At 45.4% G+C, this 25,780-nt stretch overlaps 1 protein-coding gene across 1 annotated transcript; it reads right to left on the bottom strand.

Moving 5' to 3' along the window:
* Positions 1-7,404: 7,404 nt before the first annotated feature.
* Positions 7,405-25,501, bottom strand: MRPL15 (mitochondrial ribosomal protein L15). Its single transcript, XM_040354206.1, has 5 exons — positions 25,347-25,501; positions 22,881-23,038; positions 17,008-17,173; positions 10,895-11,018; positions 7,405-7,800 (listed from the first exon to the last, which is right to left on the bottom strand). Exons 1-5 carry the CDS (start codon positions 25,449-25,451, stop codon positions 7,463-7,465), a joined length of 891 nt encoding a protein of 296 aa, XP_040210140.1. The 5' UTR covers positions 25,452-25,501; the 3' UTR covers positions 7,405-7,462.
* Positions 25,502-25,780: the final 279 nt, after the last annotated feature.

Below are 25,780 nucleotides of genomic sequence, written 5' to 3'. Positions count from 1 at the left end.
CAAGAGGAGCCCCCGGAATCCGAGGGTCTCAAACTGCAGCCTGCAGCACTGCCTGCCCGAAGGCAGTATCAGTATTCCTTCTTACGTCCAACTTGTAGAATTTTGTAAACGTGTGGACAGAAGACCAGGTTGCCGCCTTGCAAACTTGAGCCATAGAGATCTGGTGGTGTGCTGCCCAGGAGGCGCCCATGGCTCTAGTAGAATGAGCCTTTAATGATACTGGAGGAGGCAACCCTTTCAAGCCGTAGGCCTGAGTGATTAATTGCTTAATCCACCTAGAAATGGTGGACTTTGCAGCTGCCTGCCCCTTCTTGGGCCCATCCGGTAGAATGAACAGCACATCTGTCTTCCGGATCTTCTTTGTAGCTTTAAGATAGGCCTTCATGGCCCTGACAATATCCAAGGTATGCAGCAACCCTTCCTTTCTGGAAGTAGGTTTAGGGAAGAAGGATGGTAATACCAAATCCTGGTTCAAATGAAAACTGGATATGACCTTCGGAAGGAAGGAAGGATGAGGGCGGAGAACGACCCTGTCCTTATGAAAAACAAGATATGGTTCCTTACAGGATAAGGCTGCCAGCTCCGAAACTCTTCTTGCGGAAACTATGGCAACCAAAAATACTAACTTCCTTGTCAGTAGAACCAAAGGAATATCAGCCAACGGCTCAAACGGTTGTTTCTGTAAACTTGACAGAACAAGATTTAAATCCCACGGACAAAGCGGGGATTTAACTGGAGGTCTAATACGTAAGACCCCTTGAAGGAAGGTCTTAACCAGCGAGTGGGTGGCCAGCGGCCGCTGAAACCACACTGACAGAGCAGAAATCTGTCCTTTGATTGTGCTTAATGCCAATCCTTTATCCACTCCTAGCTGGAGAAAACTTAATACTCTATCGATGGTAAATTTGCGAGAAAGCCATCGCTTGGACTCACACCAGCCTACATAGGCCTTCCAGACCCTGTAATAAATCACCCTAGAGACCGGTTTCCTGGCTCTGATTAGGGTAGAGATTACTTTCTGAGACAGACTTCTACCCCTGAGAATCAGGGATTCAGCTTCCAGGCCGTCAAATTTAGATGCCGTAAGGCAGGGTGGAGGATCGGACCTTGCGATAGCAGGTCTGGCCGTAGAGGAAGAGTCCAAGGGTCTCCCACTACCATCCTTAAGATTAGTGAGTACCATGCCCTTCTGGGCCATGCTGGAGCTACCAGGATGACTGGTATGTGCTCCACCCGGATCCTGCGCAGCAGGCGGGGTAGTAACTGGAGCGGGGGAAACGCATAAAGAAGTTTGAACTGATGCCAAGGGCAAACCAACGCATCGGTTCCGCAGGCCATCGGATCCCTTGAGCGGGACATGAACCTGTCTAGTTTCTTGTTGAGTCTCGATGCCATGATATCCACGTCCGGCACTCCCCATCTTTGGCAGAGTGCTTGAAAGACTAGTGGATGCAGAGACCATTCCCCCGGCCATAGAGTCTGGCGGCTTAAGAAGTCCGCCTGAAAGTTGTCCACTCCTGGAATGAATATTGCCGATATGCAGGGCACATGAGCCTCTGCCCATAGAAGAATCAAGCTCACCTCTCTCTGAGCGGCTTGACTCCTGGTTCCCCCTTGGTGATTTATGTATGCCACGGCCGTGGCATTGTCTGATTGAATTCTCACCGGGAACCCCTGCAATTTTGACGTCCAAGCCCTGAGGGCTAGTCGAGCAGCTCTGAGCTCCAAGATGTTGATGGGCAACTGCTTCTCTGGCTTTGCCCAAGTACCTTGGCGAGTGCAACCATCCAAAATTGCTCCCCAGCCCGTCAGGCTGGCGTCTGTGGTCACTATCTTCCAAGCCACTGGGCTGAAAGACCTCCCCTTCAGTAGATTCTGAGGGTCTAACCACCAACACAGACTTTGTCGGACTCTTGATGAGAGCGGCAACGGGATATCCAAGGCCTGTGGCCTTCTGCTCCATGCTGACAGGATGGCTGCCTGTAGGATGCGAGTGTGGCTCTGGGCGTATGGTACCGCCTCGAATGTGGCCACCATCTTGCCTAGTAACCTCATACATAGGCGAATAGTCGGTTCTTTCTTGCTTAGAACCAGTAGGATTAATTCCTTGATGGCTTTTACCTTCCTCAGAGGTAGGAACACTCCTTGTTGTTCTGTGTCTAATCTCATGCCGAGATATTCCAACTGCTTTGTGGGCTGGAAAGCTGACCTTTCTCGATTTAGGACCCAGCCGAACCTCTCGAGGTATTGGACCGTGAGGGCCACTGCTCGCTCCAAGCCGGGAGACGAGTGATCTATGACTAGGAGGTCGTCCAGGTATGCTAGGATCGTGACCCCTTGGATCCTTAGTTTGGCTAGGATTGGAGCTAGGACCTTCGTGAACACCCGGGGGGCCGTAGCCAACCCGAAGGGAAGCGCCACGAATTGGAAGTGACGCGAAGCCACCATGAAGCGTAGATATCTTTGATGTGGCTGATAAATTGGAACATGAAGGTAGGCATCCTTTATGTCTATGGACGCCATGAAGTCGTCCTTCTGGAGTGTGGCAGCTGCTGACCGCACGGATTCCATCCGAAATGAGCGGATCTTTAGATATGCATTTACCATCTTTAGGTCCAAAATTGGCCTGACATCTCCATTGGATTTTGGGATGATGAATAGGTTGGAGTAGAAACCCAGCCCCTGTTCCAGGACTGGTACCTCTACTATTACTTCCTGGGAAAGTAGATGATCTAATGCCGATCTTAATGCGGCTCCCTTTTCCGGATCGTTTGGAATCCTCGACTTCTGGAAATGAGGAGGAGGAAACCTTAGGAAATCTAATTTGTAGCCTGTGGCCACGGAAGACCGTACCCACTCGTCGGGAATGCTGGCTTCCCAAATCTCTGAAAAGAGTCGCAGCCTTCCCCCCACCTTCGTGGGTGGGGGCGCCCCTTCATAAGGTTGGCTTGGGGGCTGGTTTTGCTGGTTTGCGAAACCACTGCCTTTTGCCTCTAACAGCCTGTCCTTGTGATCTGCTGTTGAAGCCGAAGTTTGCTTTTGCAGGAGGCCGTCGATACTGCTTGGCATTAGAGGGCCCCTGCCCAGGGGAATACTGTCGTTTAAACGCAGGTCCCTGAACCTTCTTCTTAGTTGGCAAGAGAGTACTCTTGCCGTTTGAAATGGTCTGAATGTATTTATCTAGGTCTTCTCCGAAGAGTCGTCCTCCATGGAAGGGGAACCCTACCAGGAGCTTCTTGCATGGGGGCTCAGCCTCCCAGCTTTTTAACCATAAGAGTCTTCTCATATGGATAAGGGATAACGATAAACGTGACGCTTGCTGGATAGAATCCTTGATTGCGTCTACCGTAAAACATATGGCCTTAGGGACATCCGAAAATTTTTCTGCCTGCTGGGCCGGAATAAGTTTAAGCATCTGCTTAAATTGATCCGATAATGCTTGAGCGACCCCAATCGCAGCCACAGCTGGCTGTACTACTGCCCCTGCAGTAGTGAAGGAGTTCTTAAGTAGTGCTTCCAAGCGCTTATCAACTGGATCCTTGAACACCTGTATGTTTTCTACAGGGCATGTTAACGATCTGTTAACACATGAGATGGCTGCGTCCACTGCAGGAGTAGCCCATCTTTTGGAAAATTTTTCTTCCATAGGATATAGGACAGAGAACCTTTTAGGTGGTAAAAAGATCTTATCTGGCTTGTTCCAATCTTGGAACAAAATTCCCTCTAATAGAGGATGGATCGGAAACACAGCATTGCTTTGAGGCGCCCTCAGTGAGCCCAAAGCTGAAACCGTCGATACCTGGAGATCTGGTACTGGCAAGTTGAATGCCCTATGGACCAAGTCCGACAATCCTTGAATCCACCAGCTCTCCCTCAGGGAGACTGCCCCAGACTCCTCTGTATCCGGGTCTTCGATCCCTGAACCTACTTGGTCCTTGTCCAAGAGGTCGTCCAATTCCCCTGAGGAAAGGACCTCCTCTTCTGAGGGTCCGCGCTCGGGCGACGGAGATCTATTCCGCTTACTGCCCCGCATAGCTGCGGCTATCATTTTTCCCATGCTTTTCTGCATCTCTTTTAAAGAGGTGAGTAATACCTCCTCCGTGACCATCTTAGGGTTGGACTGACCCGCGTCAGCTCCAGCCCCAGATCCCGATGGCCCCAAGGCTCCCTGTAGGGAAAACAGCGGCATACCATGGTACAATACCGAGGTACACCTGCTACCTATTGGTATTTGGAACTATAAAAGTTAATTGTCCAAACACCTGTTTGGGGGATAAAAAAATGCTTCCTCTCCCCTAGATGACTTTTTTTTTTTTTTTTTTTTTTTTCGTTTTTGTTTCAAATCCAGGAAAGAAAAAACATTCTGTCCCCCTGAGTAGTATTGCAAAGAAAAACTATGAGATGGAAAAGAAACAGCCTATTTCTAGGCTTGAAAAAACAGTCCTCTGAAGACTGCAATATCCTTTCTGGCCACTGTGTGTCCTCGGCGCCCCGTGCTGCCGCTCTGGTCTTTCTCCTCAGTTCCAAAGTATTGAATGGAACAAACAAGGAAGGGCCGCCCCTTCCTTTAAGCCACTGACCCGCCCTTCCCCCCCAGCAATCTCAAACAGGAAATGCCCCTCCCGACAGGGGGAGGGGGGGGGGATTTTGGGAGGAAGGGACCTCTCTGTTCCAGCAAACTGCAGCCTGCAGCCTGGAACCATGAGGAGGTCAGCGTTTTGCCTGCTTGCAGGCTCTGAGGAGGAAGACTGAATGGAGCATCGCCTGGAGGCCTGCAGGTAAGCAAAGCTCTCTGACACACACATATATTTTTATATAACACAGGCCCCACTCAATGCTTTTCCAACACTACAAGGGAGGTCACATCTTATGGGGAATAATACATAGAGAGCCATCCTATCTTTATGATATGTGACTAGTTTGCCAGATGCAGTGCATAACTTTAGGCATGTCCCCTGTGACCCCCCAGAAAAAAAACCTGCTAAGAACCAAGTTCCGCAAGTTTTCCCCTCACTTACCTGCTCCATGCCGCAGGACTTTGCCAAGCAAGAGGCCCAATCTTCCCCCATCTCCGTGGGGATGTCTAGACCTTCAGGCCCTGGGTTCCTATGAAGGATCCACTGTCCTGGGCCCATATAGCACCCTGGCAACAGAAAACTTTAGGTACCCAAAGGTTTCTAAGTTCTGGGCCCAGGGTCCAGCTCTCTAAAAAGAAAAGCATTATGGGCTATACCCCAAGGGTTTGGGGTCCGGTTACTGACCACTTTAGCGCTGAGGCTTTTTTGGACAGAACCGGTAGCTCACCTAATCCCAAGGATGCGGAGGCAAGCTAAACCATGACTAACACCTAAGACACTGGCGTAAAAACTGAGGTACTCCTCCTATGGGAGGGGGTTATATAGGGAGGGGCATTTCCTGTTTGAGATTGCCAGTGTCTACACCTGAAGGTACTCCATATAACCCATATAGTAATGAATGCCGTTCTGTGTCCCGTGATGTACGATAAAGAAAATGAAGTTCAATGCTTCCGAGCATGCATCGACTTGATTCTGAAACCGGACGTGTGTACGGTGCATGAGTGTTGGATGGTGGGTAATGGAATCCAATACCAGTCTTGATTGATTTCAGTGGGGGAGTTTGTGACAGGTTAAAAAAAAAAGTCAGCTGATAAGGTATTCAACCGCTTGCAGACCACTGTACGATGTACTTCAGAAGAATGGTACGTACCCGTACGTCCCACTGTCATTGCGTGCTCGCAGACTCTATTTTCACTGGTGGCCCGTGATCGTGACATGGAAAGGCAGAACGGGGCGATGCCTATGTAAACAAATGTAAAAAATGGATGTCAATTTTGTTTGGGTACAGCGTTGCACGACTGCACAATTGTCAGTTAAAGCGATGCAGTGCCATAAAATCGCAAAAAAATGCCCTGGTCAAAAAGGGGGTAAAATTTGTCCGGAGCTGAAGTGATTATGGTCACCTGACCCCCTAGAACATCCCAGGACCCATATTTAATCAGGAGGCCGAGGGCGGGTCTTTGTCAATCGCCAGAGGGGATTTGAAGAGCTCCCCACAGATTTTGTTTAAAGATTTAAAGTAGCTGTTTATCCACTTAAGCCCCGGACCAATATGCAGCCTAAAGACCCAAGGTGTTTTTACAGTTCGGGACTGCGTCGCTTTAACAGACAATTGCTCCCAAACAAAATTGGCGTCCTTTTTTCCCCACAAATAGAGCTTTCTTTTGGTGGTATTTGATCACATCTGCGGTTTTTAGTTTTTGCGCTATAAACAAAAATAGAGCGACAATTTTGAAAAAAAAGCAATATTTTTTACTTTTTGCTGTAATAAATATCCCCCAAAAACATATATAAAAACATTTTTTTTCCTCAGTTTAGGCCGATACGTATTCTTCTACCTATTTTTAGTAAAAAAAAAATCGCAATAAGCGTTTATCGATTGGTTTGCGCAAAATTTATAGTGTTTACAAAATAGGGGATAGTTTTATTGCATTTTTATTTTTTATTTTTTTTTTACTACTAATGGCGGCGATCAGCAATTTTTTTCGTGACTGCGACATTATGGCGGACACTTCGGACAATTTTGACACATTTTTGGGACCATTGTCATTTTCACAGCAAAAAATGCATTTAAATTGCATTCTTTATTGTGAAAATGACAGTTGCAGTTTGGGAGTTAACCACAGGTGGCGCTGTAGGAGTTAGGGTGCACCTAGTATGTGTTTACAACTGTTTGGGGGTGTGGCTGTAGGAATGACGTCATCGATCGTGTCTTCCCTATAAAGGGAATGACGCGATCGATGCGCCGCCATAGTGAAGGACGGGGAAGCCGTGTTTACACACGGCTCTCCTCGTTCTTCAGCTCCGGGGAGCGATCGCGACGGAGCGGCTATAAACAAATAGCCGCGCCGTGGTCCCGGATCGCTCCCCGAGCGGACCCGACCGCCGCATGTAGCGGGGGGGGGGTCCCGATCGGACCCCCCACCCGCTAATAGGCGAGGACGTACCTATACGCCCATGTGCCTGTACGTGCCATATTGTGGACGTATATGTACATGCGGTGGTCGGGAACTGGTTAAATAAAAAAAAAAAAAAAAAGTTATGGTGAATTGTTAATACATTGGCTTCTGTCAAATTCAGCAAGGAGGGAGTGAGGGGCAGGGCTGAGCAGCACTGAAAGTGTCAATAGATGCACAGTGTGGCTCAGGATCAATCCCGCACAAGTACCCCAATAGTAAGTGACTTGTAATGGGGGCACTCACAGAAGAAAGAAAGAAAGGGAAGGAAGGATCTAGGAGTGTCGGAGGGGGACCCAAGAAGAGAAGGGTCAGGGCCTTTCTGTGCACAGAGCAATAATATATTTTATAGTAAAAACGCTACAAGTAGCCATAGAAAAAAGAAAAAGATTTATTATACACACAGGACTGTGTGGCTGCTCCAGTCACTTAAGAACTGTAATATGCCAGTAATCGCTCATCTGTAGGCTTCAAGATCTTCTTTTCAGTCATGTTGACCACCCAACCTGGAGCAAGGCCAAAGAACATCTGCCGGGGATCCTTGCGCTGGCACAACATTTCATACTGTTCATCTTTGGTAATGTCAGGAAGGATATAGCCATATTTCCGAGCGAGTTGCGTCCTTGCTTCAGCGATCTTTATGGGATCTGCCAAGTAGCCACGTTTTTCAGCATCAGTATAATATTTCACCAAGTCCTCTGGTGGAAGCATTCGTTTGGGAATAGGTTTACCACGCATGAAAAATGGGACTGGTTTACACAGAATCTCTGCAGGAAAGATAAAATAGGTTTGACAAAACTAGAGAATTAAATATGGACAAACAAAACCACAGATTTTATCCTGTCAAAAGGATATTACTCAGCAGCATTAACTCCAATGCAGGGTTTCAACTTCCATCTACAGCAGCCTACATACATAGCAAAAGTGCACAGAAGAAACTCCCTTTCTACACAATGGGAATAAAGAACTTCCAAGGGGTGAATTTTTTTTATAGGATTTTCATGTTTCTATATGTTACATCATACTACACTGAATCACAGTGGATATAGAAAAGAATCACCTACTTTAAAATAATTACGTTGTTGCTTTGCAGCCTGAAATGAAGACAGGCACAGCTTTTGTTTTATCCTGCTGTGTTTGCTTAGTGCAACTAACATCCAAAGTGAAAGATATAAAACACCAACATGTAAAAAAAAACACACACCACACACACACACAGAATCACAGAGTTAGAAAAGGACCACTCCCTTGTGTCAGTATTTTGAACCACCTTTTACTTTAACTACAGCCTTTAGTCTGTTGGGATATGTCCCTACTAACTTCACACATCTAGACTTTGCAATATTTGCCCACTCTTCTTTGCAGATCTGCACAAGTTCAGTTAAATTTGATGGTGACTGTTTGTGGACTGTAGTCTTGAAATCATTCCACAGATTTTCAATGGATTCAAGTCTGGGCTCTGACTAGGCCATGCAAGGACATTCACCTTTTTTTCCCCCATCAATTACTGCGTGGTCATGTTTGCTGTGTGCTTTGGGTCATTGTCATGTTGGGAAGTAAACCTTCTTGCCATTGACAACTTTCTAGCAGCAGATTTTCCTCAAGAATTTGATGGTATTTTGCCCCATCCATCTATCCTAAAGCAGATATCCGCTGAAAAAAAAAATATTAAAAGCCAGCAGCTACAAATACTGCAGCTGCTGACTTTTAATATTAAGACACTGCCTGTCCTGGAGTCCAGCGCCATCCGCAGCGGAGGACGAGCGATCGCTCGTCACCCTGCTGCCCCCCCCGCCATCCTCGGTAAGGGAACCAGGAAGTGAAGCGCTCCGGCTACGCCTGCCAATTGGCTCCTGTTGTGTACTGGGAGCCGAGAGTTCCCAGAACACAACGGGGGGGGGGGGGGGGTGACATGTCCTCAGTCTGCCGAGACTGTGTGGCCAGAAGTGGGTGCAAATACCTGTCTTTAGACAGGTATCTGCACCCCCCTTGAAAGGTGTCAAATGTGACACCGGAGGAGGGGAGGGTTCCGATCAGCGGGAGTTCCACTTTAGGATGAATCTCCGCTTTAACAAGTGTTTGAGGGCTTTCACACTGGAGTGGTGTGCTAGCAGGACACAAAAAAAAAAATCCTGCTAGCAGCATCTTTGCAGCGCTGTAGGAGAGGTGTATACACTGTCCCTACAGCACCCGTGTCCATTGAAATCAATGGGCAGCGCCGCCGAACCGCCAGCAAAGTGACGATTTGCAGGCGATTTTTAACCCTTTGTCAGCCGCTAGCAGGGGTTAAAAAAGCGCGGCAAAAAAGATGGTAAAGCACCACGCTGGCAGTGTGAAAGTAGCCTAAAAGAAAACATGATTTATCAGACCAGGCCACCTTCTTCCATTTTTTCATGATGCAGTTCTGATGCTCATGTCCCTAATGTAGGTGCTTTTGGCTGTGGACACGAGTCAGCATGGGCACCCCGAGCAGTCTGCAGTTACTGTGATGCCCATTTCCCCCCCCCCCCCCCCAACATCAATTTAAGGAACAACGTGTTCACTTGCTGCCTCTTATATTTCACCAACTTTGTTGTCATTGTAACAAGATAATTAAGGTTATACACTTAAGCCATCAGTGGTCATAAAGTTATGGATGATCGGTGTGTATACACACAGTGGGATCGATATACGAAAACTAAAGTGCAATATCTGGTGCAGCTCTGCATAGAAACCAATCGGCTTCCAGGTTTTTTATTTTTGTGGAAGGTTAATTGAATAAAGCTGAAGCTAGACACAGATTGGCTACCATTCAAAGCTGCACCAGATTTTGGACTTTTCAGGATTAGTAAAATCAATCCCACTGCGTTTATACACACCGATGATCCAAAACTTTAGGACCACCGATGGGTTAAAATTAATAACAATTATCTCGTTACCACGACAACTGAAAGCCAGCAGGATATATTAGGCAGCAAGTGTAACTAGCATTTAAAGCAACAGATAAGTGTGTATAATATCCGACAGGCTGGTTGTACCCAAGCTGATCAAGTTGGGTACATTCAGCCTGCCCATACATGGTTCGAATCTCAGCTGGTCCTTCTGAACCAGTAAGATTCAAATCATCTATGGTCAGCTTTAAAACAGCGTTGGAACCATTTTTTTCCCTATACACAGAGAGGGAGTAAGAATGTTTGAAAAAAAAATAAAAAATAAAAAATGTAAAATTGTGGTTTAGCTCACCGCGGGAAAAAAAAAAAAAAAAAATTATTAAAAGCCAGACTTTTAATATTAGGGCACTTACCTGTCCTGGGAGTCCAGCATCGTCGGCAGCAGAGGTTGAGCGATCGATCGTTCGTCACTCTGTTGCCCCCACCGTCATCCTCGGTGAGGGAACCAGGAAGTGAAGCATTGTGGCTTCACTGCCCGGTTCCCTACGGTGCATGCGCGAGACGCGCTGCACCGTGCTCACTGGTCCCCGCTGTGTTCTGGGAGCCATGTGTTTCCCAAAACACAATGGGGGGGGGGGGGGGGGGAGGGATCTGACGTCCTGCCCGCAGACTGTGTGGCCGGAAGTGGGTGCAAATACCTGACAGGTATCTGCACACCCCTCCCCCCTGAAAGGTGTCAAATGTGACACCGGAGGGGGGGGGGGGGTTCCGATTAAAGGACGTTACACTTTAGGGTGGAACTCCGCTTTAAATTCACATTGGTTTAATGGTATATTACAATATAGCATGAGCATTTCAGGGAGGTTAGTCCTTTTTTCTAGAACTGTATATAAATAATTACGAATACAGAAATCAAAATGTCATTATCTGTCATGGCAGAGAGATCGCAACAGCAGACCACATTCAACATATGACATACAAGACAACTTACCAAGACTTCGTGGATCATAAAAACCAGTTGTTATAACGCCACCATTTCTCTCTATGGCTGCAACCACCAACTCTGATGCCCATTGGACTTCAATGTTAACTCTTGCACAAAACAAATCAGCCCCCTGAAAAACAGGCAAATATTGACAGAGTTGTCTGATTAAACCCAAGACTTTAATGTGTAGGTATACCCCAACTCTCCAATCTGTTAAAAGTAGATGTCAAGACAAAACTTAAAATAAAAACATACTTTTGTACATCTCTAGCATACATGCACATTTCCCTGTGTGTGTGTAATTATATATATATATATATATATATATATATATATATATATATATATATATATATATATATATATATATATATATATACACACACACACACACACACACACACACACATATATATATATAAAATCTGTTGCTGTGCCAGAAATAATGTATTGCCTGATTCTGCCCACGATTCCGGAACGCCATGTGTGAATGGAGCCTTCTAGCACGTTGGTGCGCTTATTTGTAATTTTTGTTTAGGGTGTTATCAGACACTTACATATGAGCAGCACCAACCCTAGGATTCAAAGAGCTTTCTTGACCGACACAAAATATTTTAACATTCACAGGTGGTTAATCACGCCATGTAATTAAGAAATGCATGCAATGGGAAGATTCACCTGCAGAGATTATATGGTGAAAGGCACAAGACCCGGGAAGTGCTATTGAGGCATCTATCATACCTGCATTTCATATTGGACTTTATATTATTTGATCTGTGCAATACTAGACCTTATAGGAATTAAAAATGTCTCTGATATAGATTACCATTTCTGCAGTGTCATGCTGGACTCCCCCCTGTTGCTCCGGTGCCTGCCCAGGGATCATGTGAATTTTGGTACTAGTTTGCTGAGGTATGTTCCACACAGAAAACAGAGTGGTATTAGTATGTGTATGATATTCTAAGCACTATTTTTCTTTAAGAGGATTGCAGTACTGTGCTCATGAATGAAGCTATATCTTGGCGAAATGCGTTGACACCTCTATTACTATTGGCATAATCAAGCAAGATCTCTAATCACCTTATGGGGTAGATTCAGGTAGAATGGCTTAAATTCGTGCGGGCGTAGCGCATCTCCGATACGCTACGCCGCAACTTAGTGAGTCAGGTTCTGTATTCACCAAGAACCTGCGCCCTAAGTAACGGCGGCGTAGCGTAAATCTGCCGGCGTAACCGCGCCTAATTCAAATTGTGAAGAGGTGGGCGTGTTTTATGCAAATAAAACATGACCCCACGTAAATGTTTTTTTGACGAACAGCGCATGCCTAGTCCGTGAAAGTAACCCAGTGCGCATGCTCCAAATTAACCCGCAAAAAGCCAATGCTTTCGACGTGAACGTAAATTGCGCACATCCCCATTTACGGACAACTTACGCGAACGACGTAAAATTTTCAAAATTCGACGCGGGAACGACGTCCATACTTCACATAGGATACGCCTCATATAGCAGGGGTAACTATACAACGGAAAAAGCCTAACGTAAACAACGTAAAAAAATGCGCCGGGCAAACGTACATTTCTGAATCGGCGTATCTAGGCAATTAGCATATTCGACGTGTAAATATACGAAAGCGCCACCTAGCAGCCAGCCTAAAATTGCAACTAAGATACGACGGCGTAAGAGACTTGCGCCGGTCGTATCTTAGTCAAATCTATGCGTAACCGATTCTATGAATCAGGCGCATAGATACGCCGTCATATCTGAGTGTGCGGCGTCGTATCTGGAGATACGCCGTCGTATCTCCTACCTGAATCTACCCCTATATGTACAATTATTCTGATAAGCACCATGATGATATTTGCTTTTATGAAATTCTTGTTTTTAAATATTTAGTATAATAAAAATTTGTGATTTTATGCAAGACTCCAGTTTTGGCCTATATAGCTTGACTTTTTTCTAGTTTTTTTGTGAGGCACATTCACTGCTTTATAAATATGTCAACATGTAAAGTTATAATCTCTATCCTTGCAGCAGCAAGAATACCTTTGTGTATATCTCCCAAGCACTTTTTTCTCCATACACTACCCTGTTTATCCACATGCAGAACAGATCACAGCATATTCACATACTACATAGAAGACAAGATGGCCGACTTTGCCTCGGTCCTGTAACACCAAGTTATTAGCTCATACGCTTTCTTTCCACTTCCAACCCGTTTTTAACCTCTTGCTGCAAAATCGCATACTTGTACGTCATTCTGCTTTAAGGGGGTTGTACCAGGGTGAAGCCTGTGGTACCGTTTTTTTAGGGCCGACAGTCGGCTTACTAGTGATAAACTGATGCAGCTAAGCAGCCATTCTATTCTTATTACAAGTAACGGGAGGGGACATCCAGCTGCCTTCAGCCGCTCCACCCGGGCTCTCCCATCCCACCAGGAGGCCCGAGCCGGCTGACCCGCACAAAGCTGGACTTTGCTTTGATCAGGTCTTGGATCTAGTAACCCAAAATACATCACTTCCAGGTTTACTGGAGCTTTAAAGGCGACAGATTTAAAAAATAAATACAAAACAAAAGTCAGTATTCAAAACAGCCAAACTTGAATGTTTTTAATTGCAAAGGAGGTATTTGGGATCTCATAGACCCCAGATCCCTTCAAAAAAACACCCGACACGTGACTATTACTGTCGCAGGGGGTGTTTACATTCCTTCCCCCCGTGCTCGCATGCAGAAGCGAACGCATGCGTAAATTACGGGCGCAAATGTAAACAGTGTTCAAACCACACGTGAGGTATCGCCGCGATCGGTAGAGCGAGAGCAATATTTATAGCACTAGACCAGGGATATGCAATTAGCGGACCTCCAGCTGTTGCAAAACTACAAGTCCCATCATGCCTCTGACTCTGGGTGTCATGCTTGTGGCTGTCTGAGTCTTGCTATGCCTCATGGGACTTGTAGTTCTGCAACAGCTGGAGGTCTGCTAATTGCATATCCCCGCACTAGAACTTCTCCACGTGTAAATGTCTTCATACTTTCAGGACCAAATATTATTGGACGTTTGCATCCAGAAAATACAGAAAGGCTAAAATTAGTCTACACAATTTTTTTTGCATTTATTTCAAAGAAAATATATATATATATATTTTTTTTTTTTTTTAAAAAGATGATCTTGAACCTAAAAAGAGAATATTTTTTTAAAGTCAGCATCTGTAAATACTGTAGCTGCTGACTTTTTTTTTTTTAAACTGTCCATGGATCCAGCGCTGTCCTCATCTAAGACAGTTTTTTGTCCCAGAAAGCTGCGGACCAAACTTGCGCACAGACCACCTAAGCGCTCCGAGTATAAGTGGGAGTGGGTGCCTTTCAATAATAAGTATGCCCCCCCCTCAAATGGGGGGGGGTTAATAAGGATACAAGCTGAACTTCCCCTTTAGGCTCCATTCACACCTAGGCGTATTGTCGCCTGTAGCGCGACGCTATTGCAGCCTGCAATACGCTGGAGGGGTGAGTTAACATTGTCGGTTATGGAGATGGTTCACATCTCCACGCCGAACGCCGAAACGCCAGAAGCTCAAAACAAGTCCCAGACCTTTTTTTTCTGGCGGCTTTCGGCATAGCCGACAATGTTGATCACCCCTCCGGCGTATGTTAGGCTTAAAAAACGCAGCGTTTTGTCGCGGCGAATCGTGGGACAAAACGCTGCTATTTGTCGCGGCAAATCGCAGTAACATACGCCGCGTTCAGGTGTGAATGCAGCCTTAGGGTGAAGTTCTGCTTTTAAGAGCAAAATAAAAAAAAAAGGATAAAAAGAAAAATAATGGCAATAAGAAATACTTTTTAAAACCGTTCACTTGGATGATGTCTCCACCTAGTGGTGACCAAATGTCTATTTTTGCAGACTTTAAAAAAAAAAAAAAAAAAAAAGTGCGTGCCTATTTGCAGTCTTCTTTAAAACGTACACCGAGCTGTGCATGCGCAGGTATGTTTGCATTCCCAGCACAATACCTGTGTGGCCCGATACTTGAACTCCTGTGAATGCGCAGAGTTAAGTAATCTAAGTGCTGGCTAATTAATCTAATCAAAGATCGTCACTTTGAAGAAGCTGGGGAAAATATGGTGGCAATAGACCTCATGGACATCAGACCATAAACATGGACATCAGACCATTGGAGCAGAGGTAATTATTGTGGACTTTAGTTACACTTTCCAGATTGCCTGTTTATTTTACATTTCTTTGGGCCATGCTGGATCAAACCGAACAAATGATCAAATTAACTATTTCTATTACCAAATGATTCGGCCACTGTGAACACTGCTATATGGTAGCAACATTAACTGCATACTGCACTGTGTTCTGGCATCAGTATGCACAATTTCCCTTTTACTGCCAGAACAAACTGAGTGCAATCAGAGCAAGTCTTTATCAACAAATACAAGGCTTCCTCTGATTGGCCAAGGGGGAGAGGCCAGTGGATGATGTCAACCTCCATCCATCAGAGGGAGTATTGCATCCACTGATAAAAAAATAAAAGGCTTCCTCTGAGTGATTGAGGAGAACTCAGTCCGACTCGATCCTGGCAGCAGACGGGGATTTAAAGTGCCAGGAAACCTAGACTTTGGCACTGTAACACAGACTTTAAATTGGTTGTTAATGGGGTAGTAAAGGTAATAAATGTTTTCTCTAAATAGCTTCCTTTACCTTAGTGCAGTCCTCCTTCACTTACCTCATCCTTCCATTTTGCTTTTAAATGTCCTTATTTCTTCTGAGAAATGCTCACTTCCTGTTCTTCTGTCTGTAACTCCACACAGTAATGCAAGGCTTTCTCCCTGGTGTGGAGAAAGCCTCTTGAAGGGGGAGGGGGGAGCAAGAGGGTCAGGACACCCACTAACACACAGCTCCTTTCTCTATCTGCAAAGTAGAGAGTGTCCTGACACTCCTGCTCTCCCCCTCAAGAGGCTTTCTCCACACCAGGGAGAAAGCCTTGCATTACTGTGTGAAGTTACAGACAGAAGAACAGGAAGTGAGGATTTCTCAGAAGAAATAAGAACATTTAAAAGCAAAATCGAAGTATGAGGTAAGTGAAGGAGGACTGCACTAAGGTAAAGGAAGCTATTTTGGGGGGGGGGGGGGGGGATTTACCTTTATGACCCCTTTAAGGCTGATGTTTTTTTACCTTCATGCATAAAGGTAAAAAAACATCCTGTGTGTTGCTCCCCCCACACCCCCTCCCTTATACTCACCTGAGCCTTTTCTAAATCCAGCGATGTGCATGGGAGCCATGTCAATTCACAGGAAAAACAAAAATAAATGATTGTATTCTTTGTCACAATAACCAGGGTACTCAACTGGCCAATACAGTGGAACTTTGGTTTACGAGTAACACAGTTAACAAGCGTTTTTGAAAGACAAACAACTTTGTTTTAAATCCTGACTGTTTGCGAGTGTTGTCCCCCAAAAACGAGCGGAATTCAAGCCAATAGGGTGTGCAGTACCGCATCTGGCCAGAGGTGTGGGGACACCGGTGACACTCGGAATGGTTCAGAGCCACTCGGTTCCCATGTTTTTCAGAGCCTTTCCGAGTTCAGCCGAGCTGTCCCCAAGTATTTTCGAGGCTCTCCATTACCCCCCCAGCCCCTCCCCCACCTCTGGCCACATGCAGTATTGCATGCCATAGAAAGCAATGCAGAACAAATGATCTTTGTTTCCATTGACTTCTATGGGGAAACTCGCTTTGATATGCGAGTGCTTTGGATTACAAGCATTATGCTCATAATCCAAGGTTCCACTGTACCAAAAATGAGGGGAGTGGGGGCCAATGACCATGGTGATTGCATTCTCTACTTTACAGAGGAGCTCCTTCTTGTAAAATAAAATGACGGCATTACTAGAGGCAGAGAACTGGGGCCACTCCTGCAGTTCCGCCATAGCCAGTCCGATTGGGGCGAAGCACCAACTACAAAGACTATAGTAGGCCCCGGAATAATTTCTGTTACAGGATTAGAACTGTGATACAATTTTAATGAAAGACGGCTGAAGAACCCAAGATGTCTCTTTTAAAGAAATAAAGAATTATCACACTGAACAGATACATTGCGGCTCAAGCATTCAGTCATTGCCATACCTCTTCCACCAGCTGTACACCATAATCCCTTTTCAGTGGCTGGATGGTCACTCCTCTAGCATTGACCAGCTGGGTTAGATCGATTGGTTGCGATGGATCGACCCTTCCAAGGTCAATAAGGTACTGGAGCTTCTTAAGGCTTAGCGGCTGATACTGCCGTCGGTTGCTAAACAAAAAACAATTCAGAACACACAAGTCATTAAATAATGGGAACATTTTATCCATTGTTTTTTCTTCTTCTGGCTAAACATTTACTTTTCTGCCTTTGCTATTTTCAATTTTAGGTAGGGGTGCAACGGATCAAAAAACTCACGGATCGGATCGATCCTCGGATCAGGAGTCACGGATCGGATCATTTTCGGATCAGCAAAAAAAAAAAGACAAATCTTGTTACACCCACCAGAGTTTTAGATTTCACAGTTCTTCTCAACACAAAACTGAGCTTATGTGCTTAAATACAGTGTTTGAAAATCCGACGGACTGCTTATTGCTAATATGACAGAACACCTCTGATTTTCACATTTAAACAGTCCGTCAGATTTACAAATACTGTATTTAAGCGTATAAGCTCTGTTTTGTGTTGAAATAACTGCATCTCGCAATACTTATATGTGCAGCCAAGTGGAAGTCGCAGCCCCATGTACGAAAGTGGTGTCACCAGTTCCCTACTGTGACCTGAACTATCCCAATCATCAGATCCCTTTAGTGTCATTGATCGGCGGGCTGAGTGTCTAGTGAAAATCCCCCCTACGTGCTCAGTCCATACAGATCCTCCCGATCGCCTCCTCTCTCTTCTCTGGCAAGCAGCAGGACGCCCGGTGCGGCGGCGGCAGCGGCTCCCCGTGTGGATTCCTCAAGGTGCAGAATGGAGCTCATCGCTGGGCTGTTAGGAGTCAATGACATATTGAGCTCAAGTGCCCACAAACTTCCGAGGAGCAGCCTGCATCCCCCGCGCCGGGTGGACCTCGATGGCCGCCGCTTCGATAGCTAGGCCGAAGCCTTTCCTATGGACCGGGAGGCCCGTGGATCGCCGTGTGTCTCGACCCGAAGGTGCTGATCCATACGGATCAGTTGCACCCCTAGTGACAATACTTGATGTGTTCCCACTGATATATGGCATTCTTGTGCCACAGTGCCTACACACCGTCACGGTTTTATCCACTAACCTCTTTCCTTCATCATTATATTTGACATGGAAGACAAAATGCTCCCATACAGGGGATTTAAATGACGCGGGGCATTCAAGCTCCTCCATTCGCCATGACCACGCTGTGTGTGGACTGAACATGCGCAAATTATTATTATTATTATTTTTTTAGAAAACAATCCTCGGATCGCGTGTGTGCGGTTCGGATCAATCTTTTTCGGTTCGGATCACGGATCAATGACGATCCGTTGCACCCCTAATTTTAGGTGTCAAGCTGAGTTGTCAGACGTTACACAGACAGTCCTCATTTCAGGTTCTCTGATAAATTAGAACATTTTCATTGGGAGGAGGTTAAAAATCAGATTCTGTGCGCTTTAGTACAGGTTATAAACATTGCGTCTGAAGTCCCCAATTATCCTGAATAGGAATATGTATTGGGACGGTTTGCCCGTTTTTCTTTCTATGCTCTGTACACCAGGTCATCCCTTAGCTGGCAATACAGAAAGAATTGTTAAAAAAAAGGGGAAAAAACTGCGCTAATCTAGAAACAAAAAGTGAGCAGCTACATAAACAACGTGACAAAAATTGGATGGAAATAGTGAGAAAATATGTAGCGCTAGTAAAAACACTTATAAAGAATGAATAAGTGAAAAACCATGGATAAATGGAATTAAGTCACAGTGACGAGTAAATAAGTGTCCATTAATTGATAATAGAAGCACCGAAAAACAAAGTCCATCAGTAGAAAGCATATAACCACATCGTCATGGAGTGGACATTCTGCACGATAAAACGCGTTTCGTCCAACAGGACTTCAACTGATGCCCCAGTAGGAAGAAACGCTTTGGGCTTGGTACACCTGCTCCCCATATTGCTTTTATCCTTTTTATGCTATAGTGATCACTTTTATGTATATTTGATTTTATTATAAGAAAGCCTTATCCTTTTTTACCTGCACCATCCGGAGCATTGTTTTTCTCTTTCTCCTGCATGACCCGCTTGGTTACCAAGTTTTTCATACTCCACGATTGTGCCTACCTTCTTCTGAGTGGATACCACTTTTTCACCACCGATTGTCGCTTTGGAGTGAGCAGACTGTCTTTGCCTTTGAATCGGAGTCTGAGCGAATTTACCTACGGTGAGGTTCCAGTCCAGGACTACAGCCATTCATCTGAATATCCTGTGTGGAGTCTACCATCAGGCCCTCGTCCAGCTGAGCAGATTCGAGTGAAGTCCTTCCATGCGCTTATGATCTGTTGTCGCTGACAAGCAGATCCACGTTATCCGGTAAGAGTATTCCATCTACTCCTGTTTTATCGTGCAGAATGTCCCCTCCATGACGATGTGGTCATATGCTTTCTACTGATGGACTTTGTTTTTTGGTGCTTCTATTATCAATTAATGGACACTTATTTACACGTCACTGTGGCTTAATTCCATTTATCCATGGTTTTTCACTTATTCATTCTTTATAAGTGTTTTTACTAGCGCTACATATTTTCTCAGTACAGAAAGAATTACACGACAACCTGGAGGCACTCTAAAGCCTCGTACACGATCGGATTTTCCGGTGGGAATTGTGTGATGACAGGCTGTTGTCGGATAATCAAATCGGACAATCGGACAATGCGTTAAAATTTTCCGACAACAAATGTGCGACGTCGGATTATCCAATCGTGTGTACACACGTCAGTCAGAAAAAAAAAACACGTACCAAGTACAAACACACATGCTCAGAAGCAATGCTAAACCATAACACAACATTAGCAGAAGTTTCCCAAAGGGTTGCGATAAAGAGCTGAAAAAAACAAAACAAAAACAAAAAAAACGTAGTTCCGTATTTGTTGGCTGATGATTCTGTGCCATTTGTATGCAATACAAGTTCACGGCCAACGGACAAAAGTCCGAGGCGTTGTCCGCAGAAAATCCGATCATGTGAACGAGGCTTTAGGACCCACACAGGGTTTTTAAAAAAAAACGCCAGCACTGCTGCCAGGAAAAAGTAGCGTTAAAAACGCCGTGTTTTTGAATAGCATTTATGAGCATCTATGGACTCATAGGCGAACATGGAGGGGCGTTTCGAGGCAGTTTAAAAAAAAAAAAAATCAGACGCTTCTAAAAAACGTCCTGTGTGTATGAGCCCTTAATGTAGAATGAGCATCATAAAACATGGCAGCTACAGAATATACTGTACACAGGGAATATAAACCAGGCAGGGACCGGAAAGTGGCATTAGTATACAATTACTTTGGAAGGAATCATATTGGAGCATTTATTTTACAATGTTAAACTAAAAAGTGATTCTAAAGGCTTTTTACCTTAAGGGGTTGTAAAGGTTTATCTTTTATTTTCTAAATAGGTTCCTTTAAGCTAGTGCATTGTTGGTTCACTTACCTTTTCCTTCCATTTCCCTTCCAAATTTCTCACTTCCTGTTTCTCCTCAGTAAGCTTTCCACCATCATCCGAGTGGTGGAAAGTCAGTCAGAACCGCTTACTGAGGAGGAACAGGAAGTGAGAAATTCAGACAAAGAAAACAAAAGAAAAAAAAACATTTAGAAGGGAAATCGAAGGAAAAGGTAAGTGAACCAACAATGCACTAGCTTAAAGGAAAGGAGCGGCCTCAAATACCCCTTGGCACGGCCCAACGCAATCACGCCGAGGGGTGCGCACGGAGAGACAGGCTACCCCAGCTGTGCCGCCCCGGGTGCCAGGTCGCTAATTCTAGTCGCAAATGCGACTAACCCCAACCTAATCCCAGATCAAAGACCCAGCGGGCTTCACATGCCCACAATCAGGATAGCCACACTGTGCAGAAGGAGAACACAGTAATGCCGCGTACACACGATGGGAAATTCCAACAAGAAAAGTCCGATTTGCGCTTTTGGTCGGAAATTCCACCAACAAAAGATTTAGAACGGGTTCTCAATTTTTCCCAACAGAAAAAGTTAATATCGGAAAATCCGCTCATCTATATGAAATTCCGATGCGCAAAAAAAAACATGCATGCTCAGAATAAAGCAGAAGAGCCGAACTGCCTATTGAACTTCATTGATCTCGGCTCGTCATACGTCTTGTACGTCACTGCGTTCTCGACCGTCGGAATTTCCGACAAGATTTGTGTGACCGTGTGTATGCAAGACAAGTTTGAGCCATAAGTAATAAATGCTGCACAAGTAATGAAAAGGGGACACTGTTAACGACTGCCGATTGGAAAATGCATTCTCTGCAATAGACACACAGAGCATTACTCAGGAGTGACTAAGCACTTGGTGTGAGGGAGAAGCCAGGAGTAATGGCAGGGGACCTGAGAAAAGGAGGATTGGAGCTGCTCTGTGCAATACCACAGCACAGAGCAGGCAGGTATGACATTTTTTATAACATATACACACATATAGAGGTCGACCGATATGGGTTTTTCTCTGGCCGATGCCGATATTTGGAAATCGGGGCGGCCGATGGCCGATATATGATGCCGATTTTTGCGGCCGATATTTCTTCTTTTTTCCCCCCTTTATCTCATAAAATCTAACGGTTAAAAAATAAAAGCGTGATGCCAGACATCGCATGCGATTCGCACCACATTGGAGTGCACATCACATGCAATGTCTGTGCGATGCAATTTCAGCCATACAAACTGTATGGCTGAAATCGCATTGCATTCGCACCAAAATGGTGCAGGGCCCTTTATTTGGTCCGCACTGGGATCGGATGGGTGTTCACACCCATCCAATCCGATTCCTGTACCATGTCATCGTTTGCACTGCGATCTGGAAACTGATCTGGGGGTATTAGCTTTACATTGACACCTGCAGTGGTTTTCAGATCACAGTGTGAACCACTGTGCGATTCAGGTGCGATGTGGGACCCGCACTGAATTTGCACAGTTCTCGCATCGCACTAGTGTGAACCGGGCCTAAATCTGACTGCCCATAGAGTAGAGTGGGGCTGTGTCTGTGTTCGCTCAGCAGAAACTGAGCAGACATGGGCTTGTCATCCGACCGCACTCAGCAGACAGATACCCCACTGAGTAAAGCCCACCCTGTGTCTTTTGTTTTGTCCCCATCACCTTTGCTCTGTCCCCTTCTGCCCCCCTTCTTTTTCACTTGCTCTTTGTCCCCCCAACTATTCCTCATGAGTTTACCTCTCTAGTCTAGAGAGTCCCCATGGTGTACATGCAGCAGCTGCATAATCAGAACAGATAGCCACATAGAATGAAGCATCTAATCCATGTCCTACCTTCCACCGAGGATTCTCATACGTGCAATGCCATTCCAGAACCTGTAACTGCTGGCCCCGCCCCCTGGTATAACTCGGCCCCTCCCTCTGGTTTTACTCTTCCCGGCACTCTCTCACTCTCTCACGGGAGGGAGAGAAAGGGAGGGGTTCAAAAACGAGTGGCCATCATCTAACTTGCAGCTTACTGGGAGAGAGGAGGAGAAGGAGGGGCTGGGGGAGCAGAAAGAAGTTTGTGAGAGGCAGCGTCTGAAATTCGCTGTGCTGCTTATCACTGTGCGTGCCGTGTCAGCCGAGCAAGGTACATATGGGAGCCACGCGCGCCGCTATGCTAATCGGCTTAATTAACACAATAATCGGCCGATGCCGATTTCCTAAAAAAGACCAAATATCGGTCGACCTCTATACACATACATATATTATATGTAAAATCACGTTAATGCCTCCAAGGTTACCCCTTTTATTATTTTTTTATAAGATAAACAATACATGCCTGTGTCCCTCGTTGAATCCATACTTTGGGATAATCAAGTAGAAAGGAGTCTGCCCGCCTTCAAACCCTAGACGTGGTTTGGTTCCTCTCTGCGTTTCTCCTTTGTGACCTCTACCACTTCTATTGCCACCATGTGTGCCACGACCTCGTTGTCTTTCCTTAAAACAAATGAAAAAGAATAAAAAACAGTAACGGCTAACATATACGGAAATGTATTAAAAATAAACATCTGATAGTTTTACAAAGTAAATCAGGAGTGTGGTATAGGACCATGGTAGGGGAAAGGCGCCCTAGCAGCTTTTCTCAGAGATCAGAATACCAAGTCACTGCTGTGAATGCCAAGATAATCTGCAGTATCTTCATATGACCCACCCCTTGCCCACAGCATTAACATAAATCAGTATTGACATATATGCTGTAAATGGGTCATATAGACACCTTGAGACCGTCAAGAGTGCAAGCAGCTACAAGCATGGGCTTATGGGTACGTCCAGCACCTCCATGATGTTTTTTTGTTTTGTTTTTTTGGGGAGGGGGGGGGGGGGGGATGTGATTCTCATTTTAGTCAGAATCGTGCAGCTCTACACCACTAACATGAGTAAGACCAATAATTCTAGACCCCCTGTGCAACTCTAAACTGGTAACCTGTAAACGTTTTAAAAATGTCGCCTATGGAGATTTTGAAGTACCCTAGTTTGGCGCCAACACAAGTTTTTAACTGTGATTAACAACAATAGCAGAAGTTGCCCAAAGGTGGCGGTAAAGAGCTGAAAAAACGTGATTTGGTGAATGTTGGCTGAAAATGTTCTGCCGTCTGTACGCAGAACAAGTTCACGGCAAACGCCCCTTCGCACAAAAAGCCACGGAAAAGTCCTATTGTGTGTACGAGGCTTGAGATGCCATTAAAGTTTGTGTGTGTAAGGCCAAGTTCACACCTCCAATGGATGCGACTCGCAGCAGGGGTCCGGTGCGCCCCTTTTCCCTGTTTCAGGGACGAATTTTTGCATAAATTCAGCCCTGAAACGGAGCCAAAGATGCACAGCGTTCCCATACAAGCTGCTCCGCAGTTGCAACAGATATGTACTGGATGCGGGTCGCATAGGTGTAGACCCAGTCTCAAGGTGTCCCAATACTTTTGACAATAGTGTGTGTAAACCATGATCACGCCACCCATGTGAGGCATCGCCACAAACGTCGGAATGAAGATGCTCATTCTAGCGCCACAGCTCACACATATAGCCAGATTCAGGTAGCTTTACGCCGGCGTATCAGTAGATACGCCGACGTAACTCTGAATCTACACCGTCGTAAGTTTAAGTGTATTCTCAAACTGAGATACACTTAAACCTATCGCCGTCGTATCTTAGGGTGCAATATTTACGATGGCCGCTAGGTGGCGCTTCCGTTGAGTTCGGCGTAGAATATGCAAATGACTAGATACGCCGATTCACAAACATACGTGCGCCCGTCGCAGTAAAGATACGCCGTTTCCGTAAGAGGTACGCCGCGTAAAGATAAAGCTGCCTCCTAGCTGGCCTAGTCAATGTTAAGTATGGCCGTCGTTCCCACGTCAAAATTTGAAAATTTTACATCGTTTGCGTAAGTCGTCTGTGAATGGGGCTGGACGTCATTTACGTTCACGTCGAAACCAAAATGTCCTTGCGGCGTACTTTGGAGCAATGCACACTGGGATATGTACACGGACGGCGAATGCGCCGTTCGTAAAAAACGTCAATGACGTCGGGTCACAAGTAATTTACATAAAACACGCCCCCCTCATCCTCATTTGAATTAGGCGCGCTTGCGCTGGCCTATTGACGCTACGCCGCCGTAACTTAGGAGGCAAGTGCTTTGTGAATACAGCACTTGCCTCACTTACTTACGGCGAGGTAGCGTAAAATACGATACGCCGCCGGAAAGATGCGCCGCCGTACCTGAATCTGGCTATTAGTCCTAAACTGATGATCTGTAAAGGCTTTTAAACGCGTCACCTATGGAGATATTGGGGTACCATATTTTTTTTTTGCAATATCAGTCGCATCACATGTAACACTTGGCATGTTGGGTATTTACTTGGCACAACCTCATCTTTTATATTTTACCATAAACTTATTATATTGTGGTTTTACACACGAGAAATATTATATTTTTTCATGAAAATATGAGACAGTTACACAAATATCATGCAACATAAAAATTGAAACTACTATCTTTTTATTCCCGGGGTCTCTGCTTTCAGAAAATATGATGTTCTGGGGGCGGTTATGTGATTATAAAGCCAACAATCCAGATTTTACATGTGTGCAAATAATGAAAAGCTTGCTGTAGTGTAGAAGCCTTGCTGGTACTTGTAGTTCTACCAGAGCTGGCCAATGCACAGTGTATGTGATCGGGTCCTGGCAGGGACCACGTGACAACCCCCTAAGCCCCGTCTATGGCGGTGTGCGGACACAGATCTGTTCTTACTCTGTGCCTGGCTCCGGGGTTGGGTCTCAGGTTGGCCAGGGACACCCGGGGCAGAGTCTTCAGAAGCTCCCCGGCTTTCTTCCCGCTGTTCCCGGAGGCCGCCATGTTCGCATTCTGAAGGGCAGAATGACAGCAAAGACCATGTGACCACCATTTACTACTAAGCCCCGCCTCCATAGTTTTGCTTTACGGCGCTAACCTCAGAGTTCCGCCATTTTGGTTTCGGGCAGAGGCTAGTGGAGGACACATAGAAGACGTGTGGGTGGCGCCAAGTCTTTCCCAGTCTTCAGATATTTGGTCGTCTCTGTACTAATAATATTCAAAGCAGTATCAGGGCTCCCAACCGTTCTTTATTAGGAATAATCCCTCTGTCCTTCCTCCAGTTGTCCCTCTTTTTATTGTAAAGTAAGTATATATATATATACACACACACT

Source organism: Rana temporaria, chromosome 5 (assembly GCF_905171775.1).
Source record: "Rana temporaria chromosome 5, aRanTem1.1, whole genome shotgun sequence".
NCBI lineage: Eukaryota > Metazoa > Chordata > Amphibia > Anura > Ranidae > Rana > Rana temporaria.
Note: the sequence above shows the minus strand (reverse complement) of the source record. Positions and strands in the feature narration are given on the sequence as shown.